Here is a 25,994-nt window from a genome sequence, read left to right on the forward strand (position 1 = left end):
TGCTAAACTATGCTTTATAGGAAAGTGATTCTTAATAGTAAATATACAATAGCTTCTGGACGTTTACCATATTTAAAGATTATGCAATTTGCTGTAGTCAGGCTGACTGATAGGTGACTGATCTGGAAATTTATTAGAGTGTACCTTGCAAGTGTTCCACATTCTACTACATAAGTGTGGAAAAATTATATGTGAAAAACCATTATGAAAGATATACTCCTTGAAAATCACTCTATCATTTTTTGTAGTGTATATACAGAACCAATGTAATGGAGATCATACTGTAGGTGTGGATAGACACTTTAAACTGGAAATAATTAAACTTATGGTTCAATCCTCACCACTGAAACACTGTGCAACTCTAATGGAGATAAATAATCTGTCTGTGGTACTATAAACTAAACTTCATAGATTAACAAAGTTCTGAAGTTACGTAGAGTGAAGCATCTTCAGATGATGTCCACTACATACTGTATATACTTTTTTGTCACATACAATGCTTATATTATTAAGCTACATTCATTTGTCTCTCCTGTACACATTCACTTATATATGCAGGTACTTCGTACGTTCCTCACCAAAAGCCAAAGGGATCAGCAGATGCTGAAGACCATACGCAGTGCCAAGCAATAACAGTATATTTCCAGAAGGAGCTGCTCAGTTTTCTACTGGAATGTGAAATCTCAAAAAATAGTGACATGAACAGCCTGTCACCTTTGATGGTGGGAAGCCTTGTTGTAGCTGCAAAGAGTGTCCTGTTACAGTTTCAGAACATGAAAAAATAAAAGCAGACAAACCTGGTATTTTTAGTGCTGCCCCTTACATTTGGGTTAAAAAACATCCTGGCCATTGTACCTATACAATCTGTAGTCCAATCACTTATACCAGTGACAATGTAATCAGCACTTTAATACATAAGCTGGAATGGCAGTGGTGTGATACCATGCAAATCTTCTCAATGGACCTAGTGCTCTAGTATGGTGGCCGCACAATCGCTGATTAATAATCCAGATAGTGACTGAAACAAGCCAATTGTCCAGCAGATAATCAAATGCTTGAACAAAATAAAAAATGGAAAAGCCTGAGGCACTTGCAATATTATTTTGAGATAATGAAAGCTGGTAGCAGTGAATGTATTAATTGGCTGATAAACATTTCCCACAATGTTCCCACAAGAGAAAAGAAAACAGAATGCATGACCTACAGAAACCTCACACTGCTGTTTAGCGCAAACGGTCTGTTTACACACGTATTACTGTTGTGTGTAAAGGCCAAGCTCCTGTCCAAGTGCATTACCAGAGAGCCCATTCAATAGTCCACAGAATCATCATATGACTGACTCTGCTTCAAGCAAGATTTGAGCACAACTGTCCGCTTTGGATTACCTACTTAAACCTCAAGGAATGATCAACTCAGTGAAAGTTTTGTCTTTTTCTGACTGTGGTGAAGCATGTCCGGGATTTGTGCAGGGTTTTTAGTAAAACAGTGGGGCAGCTCCGACCTCATGAGTGTAAGTGAAAGCCATTAGGGAAATAGCTAATTATGTGTAACATGCACCAAAGCAGTAAGTGTAGCTGTCCCTCATTGATGCTCTGTAGGCCATTTGCCACACCTACACTTAATGGGTGTAAAAGGGGTTGAAAGTGAAAAGGAAAGAAAAAACATCAAGAATGTGGAGTGGAGTATGGAGAAAACTCAAGAGAGAGATGAAGTGAATGAATGCCTTGATAGACTAGTGCAGAGGAAAGGAAGCAAGATGCTTGGGAAGCCCCATGTGGAGTGAAGGGAACGTCACTCTTTACCGCTCTCAGAACCGGCACGGTTATAATATGCGCTGCCCTCCTTGAGAGGCAGCAAAAGAAAAAGAAAATAAATAATCCGGGGCACGAGTGACCAACACTACACCACTTCAAGTATAGAGACACACCAGTGAAAGCAGGGTCAAGTAAAAATGATTATTGTAAGACAATACACATGCTCACTGTAACAAAAAAAAACCTTATATACATAATATCGCGCTGCAGCGCTCCCCCCCAAACAAATCACGACACAAAACACTTGAAAACATACATTACTAATAAAGATTTGAGCAAGGGAAACAAAACAAAAAAACAATGGATTTATAGTCCTTTAAATCTTATCTGTACGGTAACATTGAGATCAGTCTACAGTGGGGAATGAGGCGCTGACCATACCTCCTATTCCGGGAAACATACTGCTTAACCGTTCCTTGTGCTGGCCCCTCAGGTCCTCCCCCGCATACCTTCCTCCCGAAAGTAAAAATAATTTGTCTGGAAATTAACCCGGGTTCACCTGACGATATCCATGAGGTGTCAATCCTTTCCCTCATGCCTTTTTCTGTGATGGCGTCCTCCTCTCTCCTAGCTCTGTCCTTTCCTTTTTTTTCCCGCCACCTATTTACATTATGATAGCTCCTCCCCGTACAGTCTGTTGGCCCTCCAAGCCAGGTGCTCCCCTCCCCCTATACAATGGGCTGACCTTACAATTTAAGGCATACCACAAAAACAGGAATGAGAAAAGGTACAAACGTACAGGGACACACACATATTCCAGACGACCATTACAACTCGAGTGGTCAGTTCACTCCTGCTGAGCACTGTAAAGAAGCAGGAGCGGCTAATTGCTCTGGCAGTTGTTTCACATATCCCAAAGGATGATGGTGGGACAAGGGATCAGAGCTTGATGGCCACCATATATGCTGAGGGATGGTAGTGAGGACCATTCACTGCGGTTTCTCTGTCTGCTGAACAGGCCAGCTTGGTGAACAGAGGTATCGGATCTGAGAGAGAGATACACTGGGGCTTAGAGAAAAGATAAGGAAAAAAATAGCTGAATCTGTTTTTTTTTAATCCTTGATTTTAACCTATTTATTAACTTTATTTATTCATGGACTTTAACCTCCACAAAGAATGTTTTTTTCCAAGAATTATTTTATTTATTAAAGATTTGCACTGCACGTTTTGCATACTGTCTGGATTAATTGAGAATAAAATGCACAAAGCACTTCACACCATTTGTTGTTGTTTGTGTCCTCATTGTCCTAGTCCATCCTCGGGACATGGCTATCAATGTCCCAGGAGATAGGATATGCCAAGTCTGTGGGTACCTGGGGTTTAATCACACTGATAGGTCCTGGTGTTATAAAAAAAAAAACCCATTGATCTAATGAAAGATCAGGACACTGACATATTCAGCTTCATGCCCGTAGATGGTCAACTGTCAGACTGATTTGAGATCAGTTGGAGCATTTTTCAATACTGCATGATTGCTTAAATGCCAATGGATTGGGTACTCAAGTAAACACCTCACTGTGGACTGCTAGGCACAATATTTTACCAAGCCAGACTTTGCATCTGCTATGGCACTGCTACTTTAAATGGTGGTGGTACTTTTGCCCATTCTGCATATTACACAGCATGAAGCCAGTCCAGTTGATGTAGAACTAAACTGGTTTGAGACAGGGCTAGGGCAGACACAATAAATTCCAGTACATTTCACATTTGCTATCACAGTGTAATGATGGTTGACTCATTCATCTGTCTCATTAATGTGATAAACAATATTGGCAGCAGCAAATCAGAAGTCACTCAAAGAACTGCAGATGCTTACAGCTGTATGAAAACGCCAGACAAGGCTATTTGTCGTTCAAGCATATCACTTGTGACCAAAAGTTTCCTGTACAATTGGTCTATAATACCAGTCCCTGGACAATGTGCAGAATTGTGGGTAATGGCAAACTCAGACAAGAACAAACTAGATGTCTTTAATAACTTATGTCTATGACAAATCTTTTCAATATTATGTGTATGATACATAAAGAGGTTAGCAAACACATCAGAAAACTATCATGAGAAACAGACAACTGTGACCATTCAGGTACACTGCTTGGGACAATCAATTGCCTGATCACATAACAGCCCTGTGGATGTGTATTGTAGAACTACTACAAGAATGTAAGTGTACAGGCGGCAGACCAAAGCACATGTGGCTCGAAACCATCCAAGATGACCTATGTTCACTTAACATTGGACTCTTCAATGTCTGGAAAAAGCTCAGAAAAGAAACATTTGGCATAATCTTGTGAGAAAAAAATAATATCCAGAAGGATTTGCTTCTGATGATTCTAGATATATGATTATGTTTTTATAATTAAACTAGCCACGGTACCTGTCAAAGACAGGTAATAGAATAATTAAAAAATATTTTCTCAACATCTACCTTCAGTTGCTTTCCTCTGTATTTATGACTGAGAACGTCTGTTAAGTGGCGCTCCCTCTCTCTCAGGTGTGTTCCCATAAAACCTGCTTCACAGACTCTATCATTATTTTTGAGGCACTGTTCTCACCTCTTGTTCGCATTTATACTTCCTGTATTTGAAGGTGACTCTCTCAGCATGCCTCATATGACTTTACTCATCCTTATGCATCTCAAACTTGTACTGACCAATCAGACTGCTCAAAAGTACTGGACAGAAAGACCTTAGTGTTTTTCTGTATAGTAGATTATGGTAAATAGTCTCTAAAATGGACTTAGCTAACTGAACAGAAATACACTGAAAACATATTGGAGTTTTAGAAAGAGAATAATTTTAACTGCATTTCATTTCCCATCTATGAGGTATGGTGACCTATTTAGAATGCACCTCCTTAAAGCTCTCAGTATGAACATCTTTAAAAGATTTGCCAAATTGTGATTCATAAATATGTGTGTTAGTGTGAAAAAAATAAATGAAAATGTTCATATATAGATAGAGCACTCTCACTCTTGATGAGGGGGTGTTTTTGCCAGAATCCTGGTGTCACATTTTAAAATAGAAATTAATCTTTAAGATTCAAGGCTTTGTTTTATTTAAAAGAAAAACAGACATAGATGTATGCTTCTGGTAGAACCTCTTCTTGAAATACGGATTAGAATTTCAGTCCACAAAATTTTCCACAAACACTGTATTGATTACTAGTTTAAAGAAGTCAGTTATTTTGTGGCAACTGTTTATTGGAGACAGATTATTCACATATTGTTATCATATAATTCTTAAACATTTTGTTTGATTTATTATGTTTAATCGATGTTTTATCCATTAGCAGTATTAATTCCAATAATGAGGCATGTAGCCTTCTTTGTACTGTATGTACCTGGTGTGCTAACATTTTATCTGTTTTTCCTCTTGTGGAAGACCAGCCCTGGCACAGACAGGCAGACACCAATAAGTCCAACACACATATTTATTTACACACTATTTACAAATAAATAAAGTCTCGCACACAACCCAGTGTTCCTTCACTAATCACCCCTGTCCGGGCCTTTCCAATGTCCAGCCTTCCTTCACCACCTCCACTCCTCTCCTCAGAGCTTCATCCACTTCCCCCCGACTCCGGCTGACGACTGGAGGGAGGCAGCCCCTTTTATTCCCACCCGGACGTGCTCCAGGTGCCCCCTGATAAGCTTCCTGCGGCACTTCCTCCTTATTTGTCCGGGTGCCCCCTGGCGGTGGCCACGGGCCCCTATAGGGTTGAGCTTCCATGCTCCTTTCCCGTGGCCACCATACAAACCAGGGTGGCTGCCCTCTTGTGGTCCAGGGGAGGCATACTCCCTCTCTCAGTCCTTCTAGGCATCCCGGCTGGGCACAGCCCCCAGCCACCCGCCACACTCTTATCTCTATGATGTTAATGCCCGATTTAAGAAACAAAACATTTTTGGTTGACAGACTAAACAAATATCACTTTGCCTGGAGGGTGAACCATTAAATATAAAGATAAGATACTATTCATGAATGTTCAGGATGTACAGAATTTTTGTTCTGTTTACCTGTCTTGCTATTATTGTATACCTTATTCTTAATCAGAATATTAACTTCAAATATATTTCTCTACACAAAAAACACTTATGTCTATGACACTTAAGGTAAAAGACAGAATATATCTGCCTGATTAATGTACATTATCAGCTGAAATGTCAAAAAACTGAATCAGATGGGAAATGCAAAATAAAGTACTACACCTCTTCTGTGTATTTTGAACCTTGATATTGTATTATTTTTTTCATAAGCAACCCATTTGAGAATGAGAAAGGGATAGGATGAACGAACATTTCACTACAGAACCTGAGGAGTAGGAATACAGTGTGTATATATATATATATATATATATATAATTGTAACAGAGGGCGCTGTCGTCCTCTTCAACCCTTGTTCCAGACGCCAGACACCAGGTAAAAGTCCAATATGACTTTATTTTCTCAATAAACAGTGCACAAAACACCCTCCTCTCCACAATACTCATACAATCATCAATAAACAATCAATACACAATCCTCCACTCCCAGATGCGTTGCCACCCTTCCACCCAGCTCAGCTCGCCATCTGGGATTTCCCATGGTCCTTTTATAGTCCATGACCTGGAAGTGCTCCCAAATCCCTGTCCATGTGATTTCTTAGCACTTCCGGGTCGGATAAAAACCACTCTTTCTTCATCCCGGAAGCACGTCGTTCCTTTTGTCCATGTGACCAGGACACACTTCCGGGTTATAGGGCACGTAGTATTCTCTGAGCCTCCCTACAGCGTTTCCTGGTGGTCCCCATGGTATCCAGCAGGGCTGGTTGTAAAAACTACAAGGTCCATGAGGCCCTGCTGGAATTTGGGGAACTTCCATGCTGCTGGGAGGGCTCCATCTGGCGGCTTGGAGGTGTTGGCCGGAATATATGGCCGGCCATCCCTCACAATATATATATATATATTGTGAGAGCTGGTCCGAACACCATCAGACAAACACCACTTTCTTATAAAACACACGTTTATTAACCAAATAAAGTCCACACAGCACACAGTGTTCCGAGCACCAATCACCCTCAACACGGGCCTTTCTCTCAATGTCCATGGGCCGCCTTTCTTCCTCGTGTCTCTGGAGCCTCATTCTGCTCTAGCTCCTGACTCTAGCTCTCCAACTGTAGGAAGGCAGCCCCTTTTATATCCACCCGGATGTGCTCCAGGTGCTTGCTGATGACCTTCCGGCGGCACTTCCTAGTGTGGTGGAAGTACCGCACTAGCACCCCGAAGCACTCCGGGGGGTCCCTGGAAGGTCTTTCCTCCACCTTCCCAGGTGTGGCGGAAGTGTCGATCTCCCGGGCTCCATGACGCTCGGGGCACCCCCTGGCGGTGGCCACGGCCCCAGTGGGTTTGAGCCTACTTGTTCTGTCTCCATGGTCCCCTCATCAACCAGGGCGGTGGCCCCCTCATGGCCCAGGGAACGTATAGACCATCTCCCGGTACTTCCAGGCGTCCCAGCTGGGTCTGGCCCCCAGCCTCCTGTGACAATATATATATATATATATATTGTAAAAGATAGCCCGGCCACAGACAGACACGACATCAGAGTGTCCAAACACACACGCTTTACTTACACTATTTACACACTAGTTACACACTTTGCTCAGTCCTTGTTCCTTTGGCCGCCTCCACTCCTCTCTCGCAAGGTCTGTCCTCTTCCTTCTGACTCCGGTTCCCCGAATGGAGTGAGACGGCCCCTTTTATCTTGCCCCGGATGTGCCCCAGGTGTACGATGACGAACTTCCAGCAGCACTCCCCAGTGTGGTGGAAGCGCTGTCCTCCAGGGCTCTAGGACCGTCCAGGCGCCCAGGGAGAGCAGTGCTGCTCTCCTGGTCCGTCCTTCCTCTAGGCGTCCTGGCAGGGCAGGATCCCTGGTCGTCTGCCACTATATATATATATATATATTTTTTTGTAATATCCCAAATGATCACTGATCCAGGATCCCACAGTATTATTGCAGTAGAAAGCATGCATTTCAATTGTATATGGAAAACTTATATTCTGCTAGTTGGAACAGCAATGGTTTTGTCCATCCATTTAGTCATTTTGGGCAATACAATAGTGGCGAGGTGTCAGAGCTCATCCGGACTTCATTAGCTATACTAGCACACATTTACTTATTCATTTGAGTAACTAATTAACCTAACACACCTCACAGGTTTTTGGGATGTGGGAATAAAATCATTGATTGTGCATGACCTTTAGTGACATGGATGCCGGGACAGGCTCCGGTCTCCACCCTAAACTGCATTATTATTAAAATAGAAATTATGTAAGCTAATGTTTCACTTTCTAAGGAAAAAGAAAATGCTGCAATTTAAACATTATTGTTTATTGCACTATGCACCTGTGAGCCTACACTCAAAGCTCTCAAGCAGTGGGACATTAGTTCATTAAAATGAAGTACAGTTCTTCAAAAGTCTTTAGAGCTAAAACAGATGCTTTTAAACCAAAGACAGAACAAAGAAGAAGCTGCTCTTCTCAAACGTCCCACAAATACATTCTGCTGCTCAGGATGATGAATTGGTTTGTCTCAATGAAAGATAAAAGCAAGCCATGTTCATAACTAACTAATGTAGGTTTCATAAATATATAAAGTAAGTCTGTGCCACAAGTTATCAAAACTCTCCATGACAGTTCTTCTTCTTCTACAACCATAGTACAACCTTGCTGAAGTAACACAGGTATAAAAGGACTTTTAAACAGCATAGAGATGATATCTGCCCCTGACAAGATATTGGTGGTCTGATTGCTAAGAACTGCTTGGGGACAAATTAATTGTTTGGTTCAGGCAAGAGTCAGTCTTTAAACTTGTAAGTAGAGTATGTCCAAAGGAATACTTTAGCACAGTCAAGAAATAGACAAAAATCCCAACACCAAAAACAAAGTACTGGCAGAACCACTAAGCAAAATGTGATAAAATCAAAAGCACATTCTACAAAATGTCGACAACTCCTCTCAACTGACGGTAAATACACTTGCCTTTCATAACATTAGAATAAAATATTCTAAATTACTGTGCTCATCAAGCAGTTCTTCTCACCTTTTTTTTTGGGAGATGGCCATACATCTGGTTTTAGGTCTTCATAATCCGTCCAGTCAAAGAGAGCCATGTCCAGCGTAGGCATCACTTCACCATCTGGTCTCACTCGAGTCTCTGAGGGCTTCTTGCAAATATAGCAAAAAAAGAAGCAAAGAATTAGCAAACGCATAACACATTCTAAGAAGGAAGTAGAAATTGAAACCATAGATTGTTCAGTTTACAACATGCATACATCTTAATACCTACCACATTGCTTTTATATTTGTATGACTGAAGTAATAATATAACTATTAGGGCACCTAATGCAGGGTGATGCATTGCCATTTTCTCATTCCTGCAGTGTTTATCAAGGCTTAGAGATCACACCTCAATAAGAAGTACAAGTTTAGAAGAAGGAAGATAACGTTGGTTAGTAAGTGGCATATAACCAAAAGGTGTATGAGCCTTCATGTGTCTCAAGGACACCAGTACATTGCTAGTGCTAAAGACGGTGAGTCTCTACATGGAGTACTGAGAAGTGACAGGCATTGTAAGCATCACTCACATACACTTATGTGGATGGGATGCTATATACTATAGAATTACAGAGCAACTGGCAGTTAGGTATCCTTCATGAGTCTGTAAATGTGTGAACAGGATGTGTGTGTGTGTGTTAATCTGAAGGTGAGAGTGTAGACCAGCCTAGTAATGAGCACGGTTAGTCTCACTTTTCCCTCCATAACACAGGGTGGTCCTTTGAGTCCACTAGAGGGTACTGTTTAGAGAAGCCTCCTCTGTCAAAGGCAGGTTCAGCTTGGCTTGGAAGTGCTTCCTCACTACATTACTGATGCATCTGAAGTACTTCTGGGCCCCGGGTTAAAGAAGCCCTCCACCTCACCCAGGCAGGTTGTAGTTGGGAGAGGAAAAGGACAATGCTTGTCTGGTGAGTAGCAGATGAGAAGTAAAAAGAAAGAAGGAGGTTTTTTCATTGTTCAGAAGAAGCCCATGTGAAGATATTTTGGTAATGAAAGCATTTATTTGAACCCAGGACTTAAGTGTTACTTTTATTAAGTTATTTATTACTATTTATCAGTGCATACACAAGACTTATGAATTGGCAGCATTTATAAGCCATGGTTTTGGAACTGGTTCATTCCTAACACATACACTGAACATTTATAATGAAATGCACTTTAGAGTTAAAGGCATATTTGTAGCTGGAAATCCACAAGGGAGACAATGATTCACATATCTTAAAATAGTTTTTTTATTCCTAAGATTCTGACTCCTATCAGGAGTCATCATCAGAGGAAAATAACTAGACATACAGGAATCCAAGACAATATATAGCAAATAAGGAGAGGAGGGTAGGTGGATGTGGGAGGGGGATTAATAAGGTGGGGACCAGAGGGTGTTGGTCATAAGGTCTTATTTATTATGTGTATGTTCTTCTTTTCAAGCCTGCATATGCTGGGTTCATATCCAAATGTCTGTTAATGCCGTTTTCATTGGATAGCCATGATGCAGCCAATCTATGGTACTTTTAGTTTCCCATTTAAATTTGTGTCTGGTGGAACTTTTATGTGTGTAAATTAAAGACACTGGGTTCTTCCTTCTGACAGCGCTGTGTTGTTCCTGTAAACGTGTTAGAAATGTTTTTGATGTTTGTCCCACTTATAGAGCTGGGCGTGAACCACACTGTATGCTGTATACTGTGTTCTGTGTCTGTGCTGCCTATTTCCTGCTTTTAGAATTAAAAAGGACTATGGTGCAAAGTGTTTGAGGGATCTGGACAGGATACATGCAGTACCTTCTGATACCCCATGATCATAAGGAAGAGTGTGCCAAGTGGGATGGGAATTCAGGTTACAGTCGATTGTTTGCTGGGGTCTCTGGCATCTCCTGTGTAAGCATTGTTTGATGAATGTCTTTGGATAGTCGTTTGATGTGAACAGTTGGAAAAGAAAGCATCTTTCATTCTTTTTCGTCTCCTTGGTATTACAATGGGTGTGAACTCATCTGAATAGTGATTTCTAGCAAAGTGTAATATTTTCTCTGCAAAACATTCCTTGCAATAAACACTTGTAATCAGGGTGGCATTGTTACCTCTTTCAATGGAGATGTCCAGGAAATTGGTGCGTTGGTTTATTTTTTTCCATAGTCAACTGGATTGCAGGGAATATTGCATTGATGTGGTTGTGGAAATCATTCATCATAAACTGTATGCTGAGATTTAGTCTTATATATTGTGTACACATACTTTTAATAGTGAACTGTAACAGAATTTAGGATGTGCTTAAAATTTCACAGTTTGCCAGGTATTGGTAATAATGTAGCAGCAAGATTGTGCATTTGTATGTACTATGCTCTAAAATATTTTTTTCAAAGCAAAATAAATTGTAAATTGTCAGTGTTCTGCTTTGCATTTAACCAGAAAGTAATGGTCATTTCATCAATTTGTCTGAAAATGATATACTGTACAGCATTTTGCAACGAAACTCTTAATACTGAATTAGTAGCTTTGTAGTTCAGTATAACTATTTTCAATGGATAGGTCTATAATTTATGCTCAGCCTAAAACATTCAGTATATGTGCTTTGTATCTGGCACATGTTCCTGTCTTCTATCCATATGCGTCTGACATGGTCAGCACCACAAGGGGACAAACATTTTTATATAGTACATTTGTTTTTTAATACATGTATTTTATATAATAAAAATGTACATAATAAAAGGTAAACTGAATAAACATTACTATAAGGCAAAACATGTAAAATGTGACAGTTTTCCTGTGATTTTATTATGTGAATGCAGCAAGCAAATTAATATATCGTCAGTTATTGCAAACTAAGCATATTGTTCACATCTTGAATTTAACTCTTCTATTAGGCAGTTACCACTGCCCTCTAGTTTCATTTTATACAAATTACAATTGGTTCATAGATAAGCCACACAAATATTAGGAAACGGTTTGGTAGAGCAGAACAAACCACAATACAGGTGCTGGTCATAAAATTAGAATATCATGACAAAGTTGATTTATTTCAATAATTCCATTCAAAAAGTGAAACTTGTATATTAGATTCATTCATTACACACAGACTGATGTATTTCAAATGTTTATTTCTTTTAATGTTGATGATTATAACTGACAACTAATGAAAGTCCCAAATTCAGTATCTTGGAAAATTAGAATATTAATTAAGACCAATGCAAAAAAAGGATTTTTAGAAATGTTGGCCAACTGAAAGGTATGAACATGAAAAGTATGAGCATGTACAGCACTCAATATTTAGTTGGGGCTCCTTTGGCCTGAATTACTGCAGCAATGTGGCGTGGCATGGAGTCGATCAGTCTGTGGCACTGCTCAGGTGTTATGAGAGCCCATGTTGCTCTGATAGTGGCCTTCAGCTCTTCTGAATTGTTGGGTCTGGCGTATTGCATCTTCCTCTTCACAATACCCCATACAATTTCTATGGGGTTAAGGTCAGGCGAGTTTGCTGGCCAATCAAGAACAGGGATACCATGGTCCTTAAACCAGGTACTGGTAGCTTTGGCACTGTGTGCAGGTGCCAGGTCCTGTTGGAAAATGAAATCTGCATCTCCATAAAGTTCGTCAGCAGCAGGAAGCATGAAGTGCTCTAAAACTTCCTGGTAGATGGCTACGTTGACCTTGGACCTCAGAAAGCACAATGGACCAACACCAGCAGATGACATGGCACCCCAAACCATCACTGACCGTGGAAACTTTAAACTGGACCTCACGCAACGTGGATTCTGTGCCTCTCCTCTCTTCCTCCAGACTCTGGGACCTTGATTTCCAAAGGAAATGCAAAATTATCTTTCATCAGAGAACTTTGGACCACTCAGCAGCAGTCCAGTCCTTTTTGTCTTTAGCCCAGGCGAGACGCTTCTGACGCTGTCTGTTGTTCAAGAGTGGCTTGACACAAGGAATGCGACAGCTGAAACCCATGTCTTGCATATGTCTGTGCGTGGTGGTTCTTGAAGCACTGACTCCAGCTGTAGTCCACTCTTTGTGAATCTCCCCCACATTTTTGAATGGGTTTTGTTTCACAATCCTCTCCAGGGTGCGGTTTTCCCTATTGCTTGTACACTTTTTTCTATCACATCTTGTCCTTCCCTTCGCCTCTCTATTAATGTGCTTGGACACAGAGCTCTGTGAACAGCCAGCCTCTTTAGCAATGACCTTTTGTGTCTTGCCCTTCTTGTGCAAGGTGTCAATGGTCGTCTTTTGGACAACTTGTCAAGTCAGCAGTCTTCCCCATGATTGTGTAGCCTACAGAACTAGACTGAAAGACCATTTAAAGGCTTTTGCAGGTGTTTTGAGTTAATTAGCTGATTAGAGTGTGGCACCAGGTGTCTTCAATATTGAACCTTTTCACAATATTCTAATTTTCCGAGATACTGAATTTGGGACTTTCATTAGTTGTCAGTTATAATCATTAACATTAAAAGAAATAAACATTTGAAATACATCAGTCTGTGTGTAATGAATGAATCTAATATACAAGTTTCACTTTTTGAATGGAATTACTGAAATAAATCAACTTTGTCATGATAGTCTAATTTTATTACCAGCACCTGTAGAAAAGGAGATAAAGCTGACCAAGCTTGAGGCCAGAGGACCTGACAGCCAGGCTCAGGAGGGTAGCACTGGTAGCACCTCTGTGGCAACATCACCCACTGAGGCCACTGAACCACCAGATGACTTGGCACAGATAACCATGTACTCAAAAACTGCATTATTGTCTTTCTTTCAGGGGGCAGAAACACTCATTCACAGGATGATGGTTTACAACAGAGGCTGGTTAGACCACATCTTTCCAAATTTGGTCTCGCAAAGTGGCTTGAGGAGTGTCGATAAGGTAATTATCAAAGTTTGTTTTAAAGTTAAAGTTTTAATTTTCATCTTTCAGTATACAACAAACAAATCTGCAGTAAGGCTGTCAGATTTGACAAAACATAAGATTAGAATAATCTCTCTATTATAAAAAGAAATCCTGTCTCCTGTCCTGATAGTCTACGATACGTGATCTTCTCGTAAGACATTTTAAAGACCCGCGAGACCAAAGACACACCCTACTTACAATCTATCAAATAGGACAATAGGCAGCAAAACATTCAGTCTTGTGAAGGATTTGAGCACACACAGATCCAGGGCTCTCAGCGCATATACAGCGTATAAGGTACATTATAAATTAAATGTCGACATCTAAGCGAAGATGAAAGCAGCGCGGAGAAAAGAGACTCAAATGCGTTGGACAGAAAAAAAGAGCAAAAAAGAATAATTGAGGTGCAAATTCAGAAAATAAGGAAAGTAATTATCAGCCCGGAACAAGTGGAATTGAAAAAAAAAGCACGTCCAATCCAGCTCAGAATTAAATGAACTTCATAAAGAACGTTTACAAACATTGACGCTAAACACATGCAGAGCAGGTTAGAGACTATGAAACCAGTAAAATTAGAAAGGATCTAAAAAAAAAAAACGGCGCTATACACATGTGGAGAAAGTTAAAGGATATGAAAGTAGGAAAATTAGAAAATATAAAACAAGAAAGTAAAGATCGCAGTAGCGCAAACAAACAAACTGCCTCATTTAACTATGCACCAGTCTAACTTTGGTTTTGCACAATAATTACTACACTATTGCACCTTAACACTTAATTCTACTTTATTCATATAATTTTACTTATTTACTATGTTCTACTATACTGTTACCATCCAATCTATGACTTTTTGTTAATCTAACTGATATTCTTCTAACTTTGCACAGTTTTTGATAAGTGGATCAGGATGCATTTCACTGCGTGTTGTCCTGTATAACTATGCATGTGACAAATAAAGAATCTTGAGAATTTCAAAAACGGAGTTTACCGCACATGCATTTATTAGTTACTTTGTTCATGTATATATATATATATTTATTTGTCTGCTTATTTAAACACCTAAATTTACCCCAGGAGTCAAAAACGTTCTGTCTAGCCCTTGTACAAAAACCTAGACAAAAGCTGAGGTATCACCTTGGTAAACCCATGTACTTTTGGAACTGTGAGAGGAAAATAGCACGACTTTACAGACAGGAGTCCAATGCAGAACTCTACTTACTTTGTTACTTTGTAAAAAAAAAATTGTTAAATGCTGATGATGTAGATTGTTTTGTCTGTGCTGAAATTCCAAACAGAGAAACCTATCCTGACCTCATTAAAAAGATTCAGCATATTGGGACTCGCAAGATTACAAATATTGTTTTTACAGAAGTTCTGAAAAAAAAAATGAAACAAAAGAAATAGCAACAATTCAAAGAAAAAAATATCTTAAAAGTGTGTATCCGGAAAACCAAACACGGGGGTTGGCGAGCGAAGCGAGCAGGGGGCGAAGCCCCCTAGTCTTATTAAAAATAAATATATTTTCAAATATATTCTAATGTAGTGCAAATATTTTGAGTGCTACACAAACATTTTTGCTGTTGTTTTCAAAAATGTTTGTTATTAATATTTTTACTTTTATCTTTCCATTGTATCTACAAAGCTTGGTATGCATATGCCTTGTACACAAACACTTACATAAAATACAGCACTTCACAAAAACAAAGTGACAAGATCAAAGTGAAAGCTCAGCTCGCACCCAAAAAACCCTGACAGGGTAGGTTGTGATTGCTCAAACATGTTAAACATACTCCAAAAAAAAAGATTAGGTGTGTTGGACCTGAACCAAACTGATTTTGCAAACCATCTGAGACACCAGTTGAGTCCATTGGACAGAAGCTGATCAATGAATAACATACAAAACTAAACAAAATGCAGTTTCTATTTCTTTCGCCTTTCCTTTACAGCTATGTTGTGTGTCAAACCAGCAGTGACGTAAAACACAGACTTTGTGTTTACTGCATTCTGGTAAAATTAGCTAAAATGAGCACTGCTGTAACTTTCAAGCTGTTATAATAACAAGTCAAATCAAGTCAAGTCAAGTAGAGCTTTATTGTCATCCTAATAATATACTTACAGTACACAGTGGGACGAAATATCGTCCTCCAGAGTCTAAAGGTGCAGTACACAAGATATATATATATATATATATAACTAAAAAACATATACAGTATTAAGTAGTATTATGTAATCCAGAGAGTGTGTGGAGTAAAGAGTCCAGTGTGGAGGAGGGCAGCATGGTGTTCAGGAGCCGGACTGCTTGGGGAAAGAAACTATTGCACAATCTCGCAGATCTGCTCCTGATGCTGCAGAGTCATCTTCCAGATGGAAGAGGAGTAAACAACTGGTGGGAGGGGTGGTGGGGGTCAGCCATTATGCTAGTGGCTTTATGAAGGCAGCGTGAGGTGTAGATCTCCTGCAGACTGGGTAGAGAGCTTCCAATGATGCACTCAGCAGTCCGCACAATCCTCTGAAGGGCTTTGCAGTCGGAGGCATGGCAGTTTCCATACCAGACTGTAATACAGCTGGTCAGGACGCTCTCTATGGTGCCTCTGTAGAAGGTGGTAAGTATGGGTTTAGGGAGGTGCACCTTCTTCAGTCGTCGCAGGTAGTAAAGACGCTGCTGGGCTCTTTTTGTAAGATAGTTGGTGTTTTTGGTCCAGGACAGGTCCTCTGTGATATGAACACCGAGGAACTTGGTGCTCTTCACTCTCTCTACTGTGACGCCATCAATGTTGAGTGGGAGATGGACAGCCTTTGTCTTCCTGAAGTCAACAATCAACTCTTTTGTCTTTTCAACATTAAGAGACAGATTATTGTCTTTACACCAAAGTGCCAACCGTTCTACCTCTTCTCTGTACGCCGCATCATCGTCGTTCTCAATGAGTCCCACTACTGTAGTGTCATCGGTGAACTTGATAATGTGGTTTGTGTCAGAGTTGGAGGTGCAATCATGGGTCAACAGCGTGAAGAGTAGCGGGCTCAGCACACAACCCTGGGGGGCACCTGTGCTCAGTGTGATGGTGTTAGATCTTATATTCCCAATCTGTACTGTTTTAGGTCTTTCAGTGAGAAAGTCCAGAATCCAGTTGCAGGTAGAGGTGTTGAGTCCGAGCAGATCCAGCTTACTGATCAGCTGCCTGGGAATGATAGTATTGAATGCTGAGCTGAAATCAATGAACAGCATTCTTACATGTGCATTGCGGTGATCCAGATGTGACAGGATCAGGTGGAATACCATTGAAATTGCATCGTCAGTTGATCGATTTGATTGACATGCAAACTGTAGAGGGTCCAGTTTGGGGGCAGCTGATTCTTTATGTGACTCAAAACTAACCGCTCAAAGCACTTCATAATGATTAGAGTGAGTGCCACTGGGCGGTAGTCATTGAGTTCCGAGGCTGTAGCTGTCTTTGGGACAGGTCTGATGGTGGTGTTTTTAAAACATTGTGGCACAACAGCTTGGCTCAGGGAGATGTTGAAGATGTCCACTAGGACATCAGGCAGCTGGTCAGCACAAGCTCTGAGCACATGTCCAGGTATGTTATCTGGTCCAGCAGCTTTGTGTTGGTTGACCCTGATGAGAGTCCTTCTCACACTAGCTGCAGACAGGGACAGAACTTGATTGTCTGACGAGGGGATGGTCTTCCATGCTGGTTTATTGTTCTGTGTCTCAAACCTGGCATAGAAGGTGTTAAGAGCGTCTGGAAGAGAGTGTCGTTAACACACATATGCGGTGGGGCCTTATAATCCGTGATGGTTTGGATGCCCTGCCACATTCGACGAGAATCTCTTGAGCAGGCAAAGTGATCACTAATTTTCTTTGAGTACTCCCGCTTTGCTAACTTAATGCCTCGGGACAGGTTGGTTCTAGCTGCTCTGAGTGCCACTTCGTCGTTGGCTTTGTAGGCAGCATCCCTTGTTTTCAGCAGCTCGTGAACTTCTGCTGTGAACCATGGCTTCTGGTTAGCGCGTGTTGAGACAGATTTGATGACGGTGACATCTCCAATGCATTTGTCAATGTATCCTGTCACTGCTTCGGCATACTCATTAATGTCAATGTGATGATCAATGGTTGCCGCTTCTCTAAAGACACTCCATTCTGTGCTCTGAAAACAGTCCTGCAGGGCTTCAGTAGCTCCATCTGGCCATGTTCTGACCTGCTTTATTCTCTTCAGCAATGGCATATATGCCGGAGTAAGCATTACTGTAATGTGATCAGACATTCCAATGTGAGGGTGCTTTCCAATGCCTACCTATGGTCATGAGCCTTCGGTAATGACAGAAACATTGGGACTGAGGGAACATGTGGTCTGAATGAGCTTTCTCCACAGGGTGGGTGAGCTTTTCCTTAAAGATAAGGTGAGAAGTGCAGACATCTGGGAGAGGCTCTGAGTAGAGCAGCTGACCCTCCACATTGATATGAGGCAACTGAGGTGGTTCCTGCATGAAGTGGAGGTTTTACAGGCATGACCAACTTGGAGGAGCCCTAGGGGAAGATCCAGGGCTCGCTCGGAGGATTATATCTCCCAGATGGCCTGGGAGTGCCTTGGGATCCCACAGTATGAAACGGCAGGTTTTGCTGGGGAAATGGATGTCTGGGCCTCATTGTTAAGACTGTTGCCCCCGTGTCCTGGTATTGGGTAAGCAATGCAAAATGAATGAGTTTTATTATTTGTACATTGATCCCAAAACACAGAAGGAAATAACAGCTTGCAAAACTTGGCTTTGAGTCCAAGTAAAAACAGAAGTCAGTCTGAGCAAATCCTGTGTCCATATTTGGGTTGATGAGCCGGAGTATGAGAACAACTGCTATAAACTACCTGAAATGTACTGGAAATGGTTGCCAAATATTCATAATCTTAATTAGTGAAATGCTTATCTTGTACTGTAATACACGTAGTGTATTTCAGCTTCTGCCTTGTTTTGAGTGTCCCAGAAAAAAGGCCTGTCAGAAGATACTGACAAAGTGCAGACACATTGTCTCTCTGATTACGGCAGGTGTTACTTTAATTTCAATAAATAAATAATCTCATCAAGTAAAGTAAGGCTTACTTAGTCTGCATAGTCTGACTTTGACCTCTCAAGGCTGGTATATGTAAAAAACAGCACATTTTTATTATATCACAGCTCAAGCCAGCACAGTGAGTGTACATTTACTACCTAATAAAGTAACAGGTCAACTAAAAAATGATGAGCTGACATTTGTGTTCAGTTTTCATTCTGTAGTCTCATAATTGCAAGTTTTTGCTGTATCTGTTGCCTTAAGTTTTTCTACAAAGTATTCTTGAATTTGGTACTTCTTTCTTTTGCAGGCATGCACACTCAGTTGATTGTGAAACTAGCTACACAGACTTGTTGAGATTTAACATCACAAGCAATGCAAGTGCAGTATCCACTCTCAAACATTTTACTAGTCACTTTTCAGTGACATTTTAAAGTTGTTAAGGCTTATGCTTTAACTTCATAATTCATTAGCTTGTTCAAGATTCACATGATCTTTTGTGTGAAGAAATGCTTCCTCAATTGTCTTAAGTACAATCCTTCTTAGTTTCCACAAGTGTCCTTGAGTATGTGCTTCACTGTTTAGCTGAGAATGTTCCACTGAATCATCTTTTTTGAAGCTTTTGTGAATTCTAAGGATCTGGAAGAAGTCCTTACTCAGTCTTCTTTGCTGAAGAATAAAGAGGTTTAATGCCATGAGCCTTCAGCCCAGAGATGCTCTTGGATGATCTCCTGATCTTGTACTGAATGCATTGCTTTAAGTGCTGCTTTTCTTTTATTGTAGCGTGGTGACCAGAATTGTACACGGCACTCCAGGTGCAGTCTCACTAGCACTGTATACAGTCTAAGAATAACATCTTTTAATTTATATTCAACAATTTTTACAATGTAACTTAATATTTCATTTTCATTTTCCATTTAAACTTATTCTGCACATTAAGAATGCAAGTCCCTAAATCCCTTTCAGAGGCTGTATTTACAACATGTTTCTTTACCTACATTTAGAACTTTGCACATTTTTATGTTAAACTGCATTTTCCAGGTGTCCACACAGTTTTAAGAATTATTTAAATGTTTCTGAAATATGTTTGCTAACCACCCCTTTCAATTTCATAGTCATCTGTGAATTAATTATGTTTACTAACTATATAGTGTAACAAATACCAAAAATATCAGGATCAATGTAATTAATACAAATTAGAAACTGTAACAGTCCAAGCATAGTTCCCTGAGGGGCTTCATTGATAACCTCATCCCATATGGAGCGTTCTTCTCAAATGTATACGCTTTGTCTCTGGCTGATTAACCAACAAGGTGAAAAAGAGTGGTTGATTTTCTTAAAAAACATTTACCAAAAAAGTGCCTTTCATTACAGCACATTTTGTCAATGGTAGTGCAGGGGGTAATGATCTTAATTAACCACATTACTGTACTCTGAGGATCTAGGTTTCAATTCTGACTTTTTTTCCTTTTCATGTCCCGTCTCAAAGAATACTACTTTTTTATTCCATTTATATGTTTCTCTGAGTGAAAAAAAAACTTTCCAATGTTTGTGAGAAATTTACCCTTAACAAATTTCCAGCTATGTTCCCATGTTGAGCTAACTTTAAAGTAACAGCCTGGATCCACTGTACTAATTCTTTCTTTATTTTAAACACTTCATTCATGTCACGTCTTAGTCTTTATTTTCTTGAACTGAAAAAGTTTACTTTCGTTAATCTTTCACCATAGCTCTAAACTTCTTAGTCTGGGAATCAGCCTAGTCCCTCTTTTTCTAGCACTGCTATGTCTTTTTACAACCAGGAGACCAAAATGGCACACAGTACTCCAGGTGAAGCCTCACTATTGCTTTATAAAACTTCATGCTATATAACCTAACATTCTGTTAGCGTTCATAATGGCTTCTGTACACAGTCTGGATGGTCAAGTCAAACATAAACCCAGGTTCTTCTCATACTGTATACCTTTGTGTATTTACACTTAACATTTGTACTTCTTGTATTCTTTCCAGGTCCCTCTGTAATGATTCGACTCATCCTAGATAATAGGCCATTCTGCCTAGCTTGGTATCACCTCAGACTTAACTAGATTGTTATTTATATTCTTATCCATATCATGTGTTTATAATCAAAACAGCAGTGGCTCATTCACTGAACTCATTTAATTCTGAAAAGCTTCCTTACACCATAACCCTTTGCCTCCTGTGTTTTAATCAATTTTGCACTTATCTACACACTGTGCCTTTCAAAATATTAGTGCCCCATCCAGTTTCTACATTTTGACCCATCTATGGAGCCCTAAATTCCTGGATGAGTTTACTAGGAATTTAGGGCTCCAAGGCTTGTGATAAGTTCTCACGTTTTATAAATATATTTAGTCAAACTGACACTTTATTAATACGTTTCTGTTATCAGGTTGCACGCAGCACACTCTTTTCTGCTTGGCTGTGCAAGTGAACTCTGCAAAGGAGCAACGTAACAGTAAGAGTGCTTCTTGCCTAACACCCAGTGCTGCTGCAGTAATAACACAGGGATTTTTACTTCAATAAAATAAGTATTGCATTAGGATACTCATTACTTTAAAAAGTAATCAGTTTTCATAAGGCATGTTACTTTTAACTTGTTACCTGTAACAGTGGTCCCAAAATTGTGTTGATCAGTTTAGAACTGTACTCTTAGCTCATCAGCATAAATTTAGCGATTTCTGAAATATTGAGACAGATTATTTCAGCCAAGAGAAGGAATAATGTGTACACCGAAGCATTGTACCCAGTAAATTTATCTTGTGGATTCTTCCACCGTCTTCTACCCATGGCTGTTGACTGTAAGTGTGAAGCTAATCAGGTGATCAGAGTGCAACGGACATGCACGAATACAAAATCCTTAACAGTAACCTGTTTAAGGGTTTATACATCTAAATAATTGAGTTACTCATGAAGAAATCTACGCCTGTTAACCTGTTTTTTCAGAGACCAATAACCAGGTCTCTCTCATTGGCATAAAGGTTTACATGGCATTTTAGAAACTAGGTTTCTGTGAACAACCAAGTTATTAAAGCACATGTAAATAGATTACTTGTTACTGCAAAGTGTTCTGCTAGTAGTACAGTCGGTGTATTTACATACACACACATAACTGGGATAGGTTAGTAATATACGGTTAAGGCAGACATCCGTTTTCTTTGGATACCATGAATCCGAAAACAAGCATGAACCCTGTGATAATTGTTTCAAATTTTATAAATACATTTTTAGTCCTTCGTGTGCTGTGAAGTAAATAACATCAATCCCCTTTTTACATCTTATAACCGAGATATGCGGTATGGACACTGGCAGCTTTGTAACCCAATCACACTGTTTCAGTATATCTGATCTATTTAATACATAGAAAATTGCTGGATTATATTGCTGCATTAAAACTAAACTTTTATTAATTTGTTTTTGTTACCGGATTGCACTCAGCACACTTTTTTCTCTGCAAAGGCCCCATTATGTGTGCTCCTTGCCTTACACCTAATTCTACTGAAATAATAATAAAGTAGATATTTTAACTTCAATTAAGTATTGAGTTAGGTTACTTGCTACTTTAGAAAATAATCAAACAATGTAACACATGTTGCTTTTAATATGCTGCTGCTCCTGAAATTGTGCTGCTGAACTTAGCACTGAACGTCCAATTCATTAATATAGATTTAGCAATATCTGAAATTTTGAGACAGGTTATTTCAACCATAAGGAGCAATAATGTGAATGTCTGAGCATTTTTCTTAGGAAACTGATCTTTCTGGATCCTTCAACCTGTGGCAGTTGAGTGTGTGCGAAGCGAAGCTGGCAAATAGAGTTCAATGGACATATACAGACTATAAAATACTTTATTGCAAATTAAGGGTTTATACATTGTCACATGACTGGGTTCTTCTCTGACAAATCTACCTCTGTTAATCAGGTTTACATGGCATTTTAGACTGCGGTGGGTTGGCGCCCTGCCTGGGGTTTGTTTTCTGCCTTGCGCCCTGTGTTGGCTGGGATTGTCTCCAGCAGACCCCCATGACCCTGTAGTTAGGATATAGCGGGTTGGATAGTAGATGGCATTTTAGAAATCAGGTTTATGTGAATAACTAGGTTATTAAAGTGTATGTAAACACACTCCATGTGTGTGAAGTGTGTGGTACTCTTTCAATATTTGTGAGCACTCTCCATTTTGCATGTAAGTGCCAATGTATACTTTGAGCTTGGAGGTGAGCAGATGCTGTGCTGGTCCTATGAGAGCTGAATCAGCGGCACATAGAAATAAAACAGATGAAAACTGGGGACAAATTTAATTAAAACTCCCCATCCTGATTCAATTAGTCTTCCTTTCAACATATATTAATTAAGCTGCTTACCTTCTGCTGTGATCAGGCTTAATTACGACTTGTATCAGTGCTGCACAGCAGGCGGGAGATGGAAATTACTGTCATAGTCAAGAAAAAAATGAGCAAAAAACACCCTACTCCTCCAGTTTTGTGTTCTGTCTGAGGTCACCTTGACTTTTGACCTTTACTGGTGGGATTGGATTATCTAACACATTGCTCTTGCCATTATTTATTCAGCTGGAGTGCAGAATCAGATAGGAGACAACAAAGAATGGGAAAGCTTGCATAACCCACCGGGCTGTACCTGTGTTTGTGGGGCTGCCGAGGACATTGCAAGAGGCTCCTCGCTCACTGTTGCGGTCACCTGGTTGCTGGAAGGGCTGCTACTGGATGTTGTCATCGGGGGGACCTCCTCCTCCACAACTGGATGCCTAGAGGGGATTGCTCCGAATACCTCAACTTCCTTATTCAGTGGACTGAGCTCTGGTTCAGTGTAGCGTCCTGCAGAACCATAAAGAGGAGACCAGTTGAAATAAGTAGGTTTCCTGGACTGGCGTGCATTCAATGAACTATGCCTAACACACCACTTTCTCTGGTTCTTATTATTAGATTCCCTACTGATATCTTTGCCCACATTTCTTTTTTGCCTCATTCCTCTCAAAACTTACCTTTGCTATGCTTGTTCTTGTCTTTGCGCCCATGTTTCTTGTGTTCCTTGTGCTTTCTTCCTGACCCTGGGGCGTGGTTGTCACTGTCATGGAATGGGATTCCAAAGCCCATAAAGACTCCTTCACTGCCATCTTGTAGACCAGCAGGTCTTTGCTCCTGGTGTCCATGACTCAAACTTCCCAGGCCAGTAGCATCGTCATCTAGGCGACTCAACTGTTTCGTCCCTGTTGGAGGCATCCCAGCCTGAGACTTATCTTTGCGTCCAGTTGTGGGCGAGACGCCTTGCCGGCGACGGTTTGAGGATTGCAGGGGGTGATGCCATAGGTCTGGATTTTGAAAGCTTTGCAAGGAGTTTCCACTTGATACTTGCTGGGAAGAAGAAGCTTTTCTAGTGTTTATCTGTTCCAACTCAAAACTGTTGATGGGCACAACTAAATGTACGAAGAGAAGAGCAGGGAGCAGGCAGTACGAAAAAGAATCCATCATCTCCGCAATGCTCCCTGTAGGATGAAGAAGAAAATGGACTTGAGTTGCTTTGGGTGAAGCTCACTGAGAGAGGTGTTACGTAAAATAAAGTTGAGTAGTTCAAAGATGTTATAGTTTTAAACAATAACTTACAACATTTCTTTGTGTGTTCAATGTATACATGTAGTATAGACCAATAACATTTTATTTGTCCCAAGGTGGGTAATGTAGCTCTTTACAGAAGCTCAATAGAAATAAAAATATTTAAACAACAACATCAACAACAACCCCATAAAATATCCACAAAAATTCCAAAAAAAAGTTACATTTTCATTTGATTAAAAATTATAGAGCACTCACAGCCACAGTGAGGCATTATAAAGACATATTGCCATAGGCATGAAGGAGCCCCATTAGTGTTTCTTGACACACGTCTATTGACTAATTTGTGGGCTAAAAGTTCTCAAAGATATTGTGTCAGAGAGAGGAAAGTTCAGCATTGATCATATGGGCCATCAGTTTTGCGTTCATTCTATCCTCCTCTACTACTTACAGTGTGTTGAGAGCGCTTCTCATAAGTGAGCCTGCCTTCATAAGCAGCTTGTTGATTTGGTGGACATTTCTTCAAGTGATATTGTTGGCAGAGTACACTACAGTGTAGAAAACTGCATTGGCTGTCACAAACTTATACAATACACAAAGGATATCACTACCCACATTCCTAAGAAAAAAGAGTTTGATCTGCCCTTTCTTATATATTGTTACAGATTGTGTACCAGTCCAGCTTGTCATTGAAGTGAACACCCAAGTATGACAAACCTTCACTGAAGTGTAATAAATATGGCATATATACAACCTTCTGACCCTGGAGACGACTATGACCTCAATTTATAGATCCAAGGTTTCTGCCTTCCGGCTTCATTCTTTTTTTCTGCACTCTTGCCTTATTCCTGCCATAGGCAGGGTCCTTCTGAATTTGACAAGATGAAAGCCATAACAAGCAAGGTGGCTTAATTGAGGGCCACATGTCTGCGGACTTTTTGGCAGCTCTGCTCTTCTGCACTCCCACTTAAAAGATCACAGATAATGCCTGAAGGACAGAAAAGAGAAGCAAAGCCGGAACATCTGGATGTCATTAATTTGAAATGTAAATACACAGTGGATCAAAGCAATTAACAGCAAGCATCGCAGTGAGACCAGGCTGCCCTCTCAGCATCCCAGCAATCAGATGAGGGACCACCTTCTTGAGGACGGTTGCTGAGCAGCATGAGTGCTTGCGCCCCACCAGAGATCATCATCACCTAATGACAGCCAGTGCCTTAATTCCTCGACCTCCCCTCCTCCCCAGGGTGATCTTGATACTCCACTTATACACGCTGACTTGACAGACTCATCAGTCACATACCCCGTTGCACAGAGCGCTGCCTGGTCTCTGAAAATGTAAGCCCCAAGAAAACATCAATAATTCCAATTTGGGGAGACGTCTCTTCTCTCAGAAGTGAGACTCCACACTAATTAGCATCTGAAAGGCCTGGGCCTAGCACAGCAGCATCTAGGAACCTCCAGAGAGCTAGCCAGTTCTCAACAATGCACGGAGGAAAAAACAATAAGTCCTCAATGTATCCTCTAAACCAAGTGTTCTTAACCTTCTTCCGTTATGTTACACTTTGACACATCTGATTATTGTACATT

General features: G+C 40.4%; 1 protein-coding gene across 1 annotated transcript in view; it reads right to left on the reverse strand.

Annotated features, from left to right (window-relative positions):
- LOC114656038 (draxin-like) overlaps positions 1–25,994 on the reverse strand; it is a 56,869-nt gene that overhangs the window by 15,540 nt on the left and 15,335 nt on the right. The window contains exons 2-4 of the mRNA XM_028807420.2: positions 23,837–24,337; positions 23,473–23,669; positions 8,887–9,010 (exon numbers count right to left, since the gene is read on the reverse strand). Of these exons, the coding sequence (XP_028663253.1) occupies positions 8,887–9,010; positions 23,473–23,669; positions 23,837–24,323 (808 nt within the window). The 5' untranslated portion in view covers positions 24,324–24,337. The remainder of the gene's footprint in view (positions 1–8,886; positions 9,011–23,472; positions 23,670–23,836; positions 24,338–25,994) is intronic.

Source organism: Erpetoichthys calabaricus, chromosome 8, assembly GCF_900747795.2.
Source record: "Erpetoichthys calabaricus chromosome 8, fErpCal1.3, whole genome shotgun sequence".
NCBI classification, from domain to species: Eukaryota; Metazoa; Chordata; class Cladistia; order Polypteriformes; family Polypteridae; genus Erpetoichthys; species Erpetoichthys calabaricus.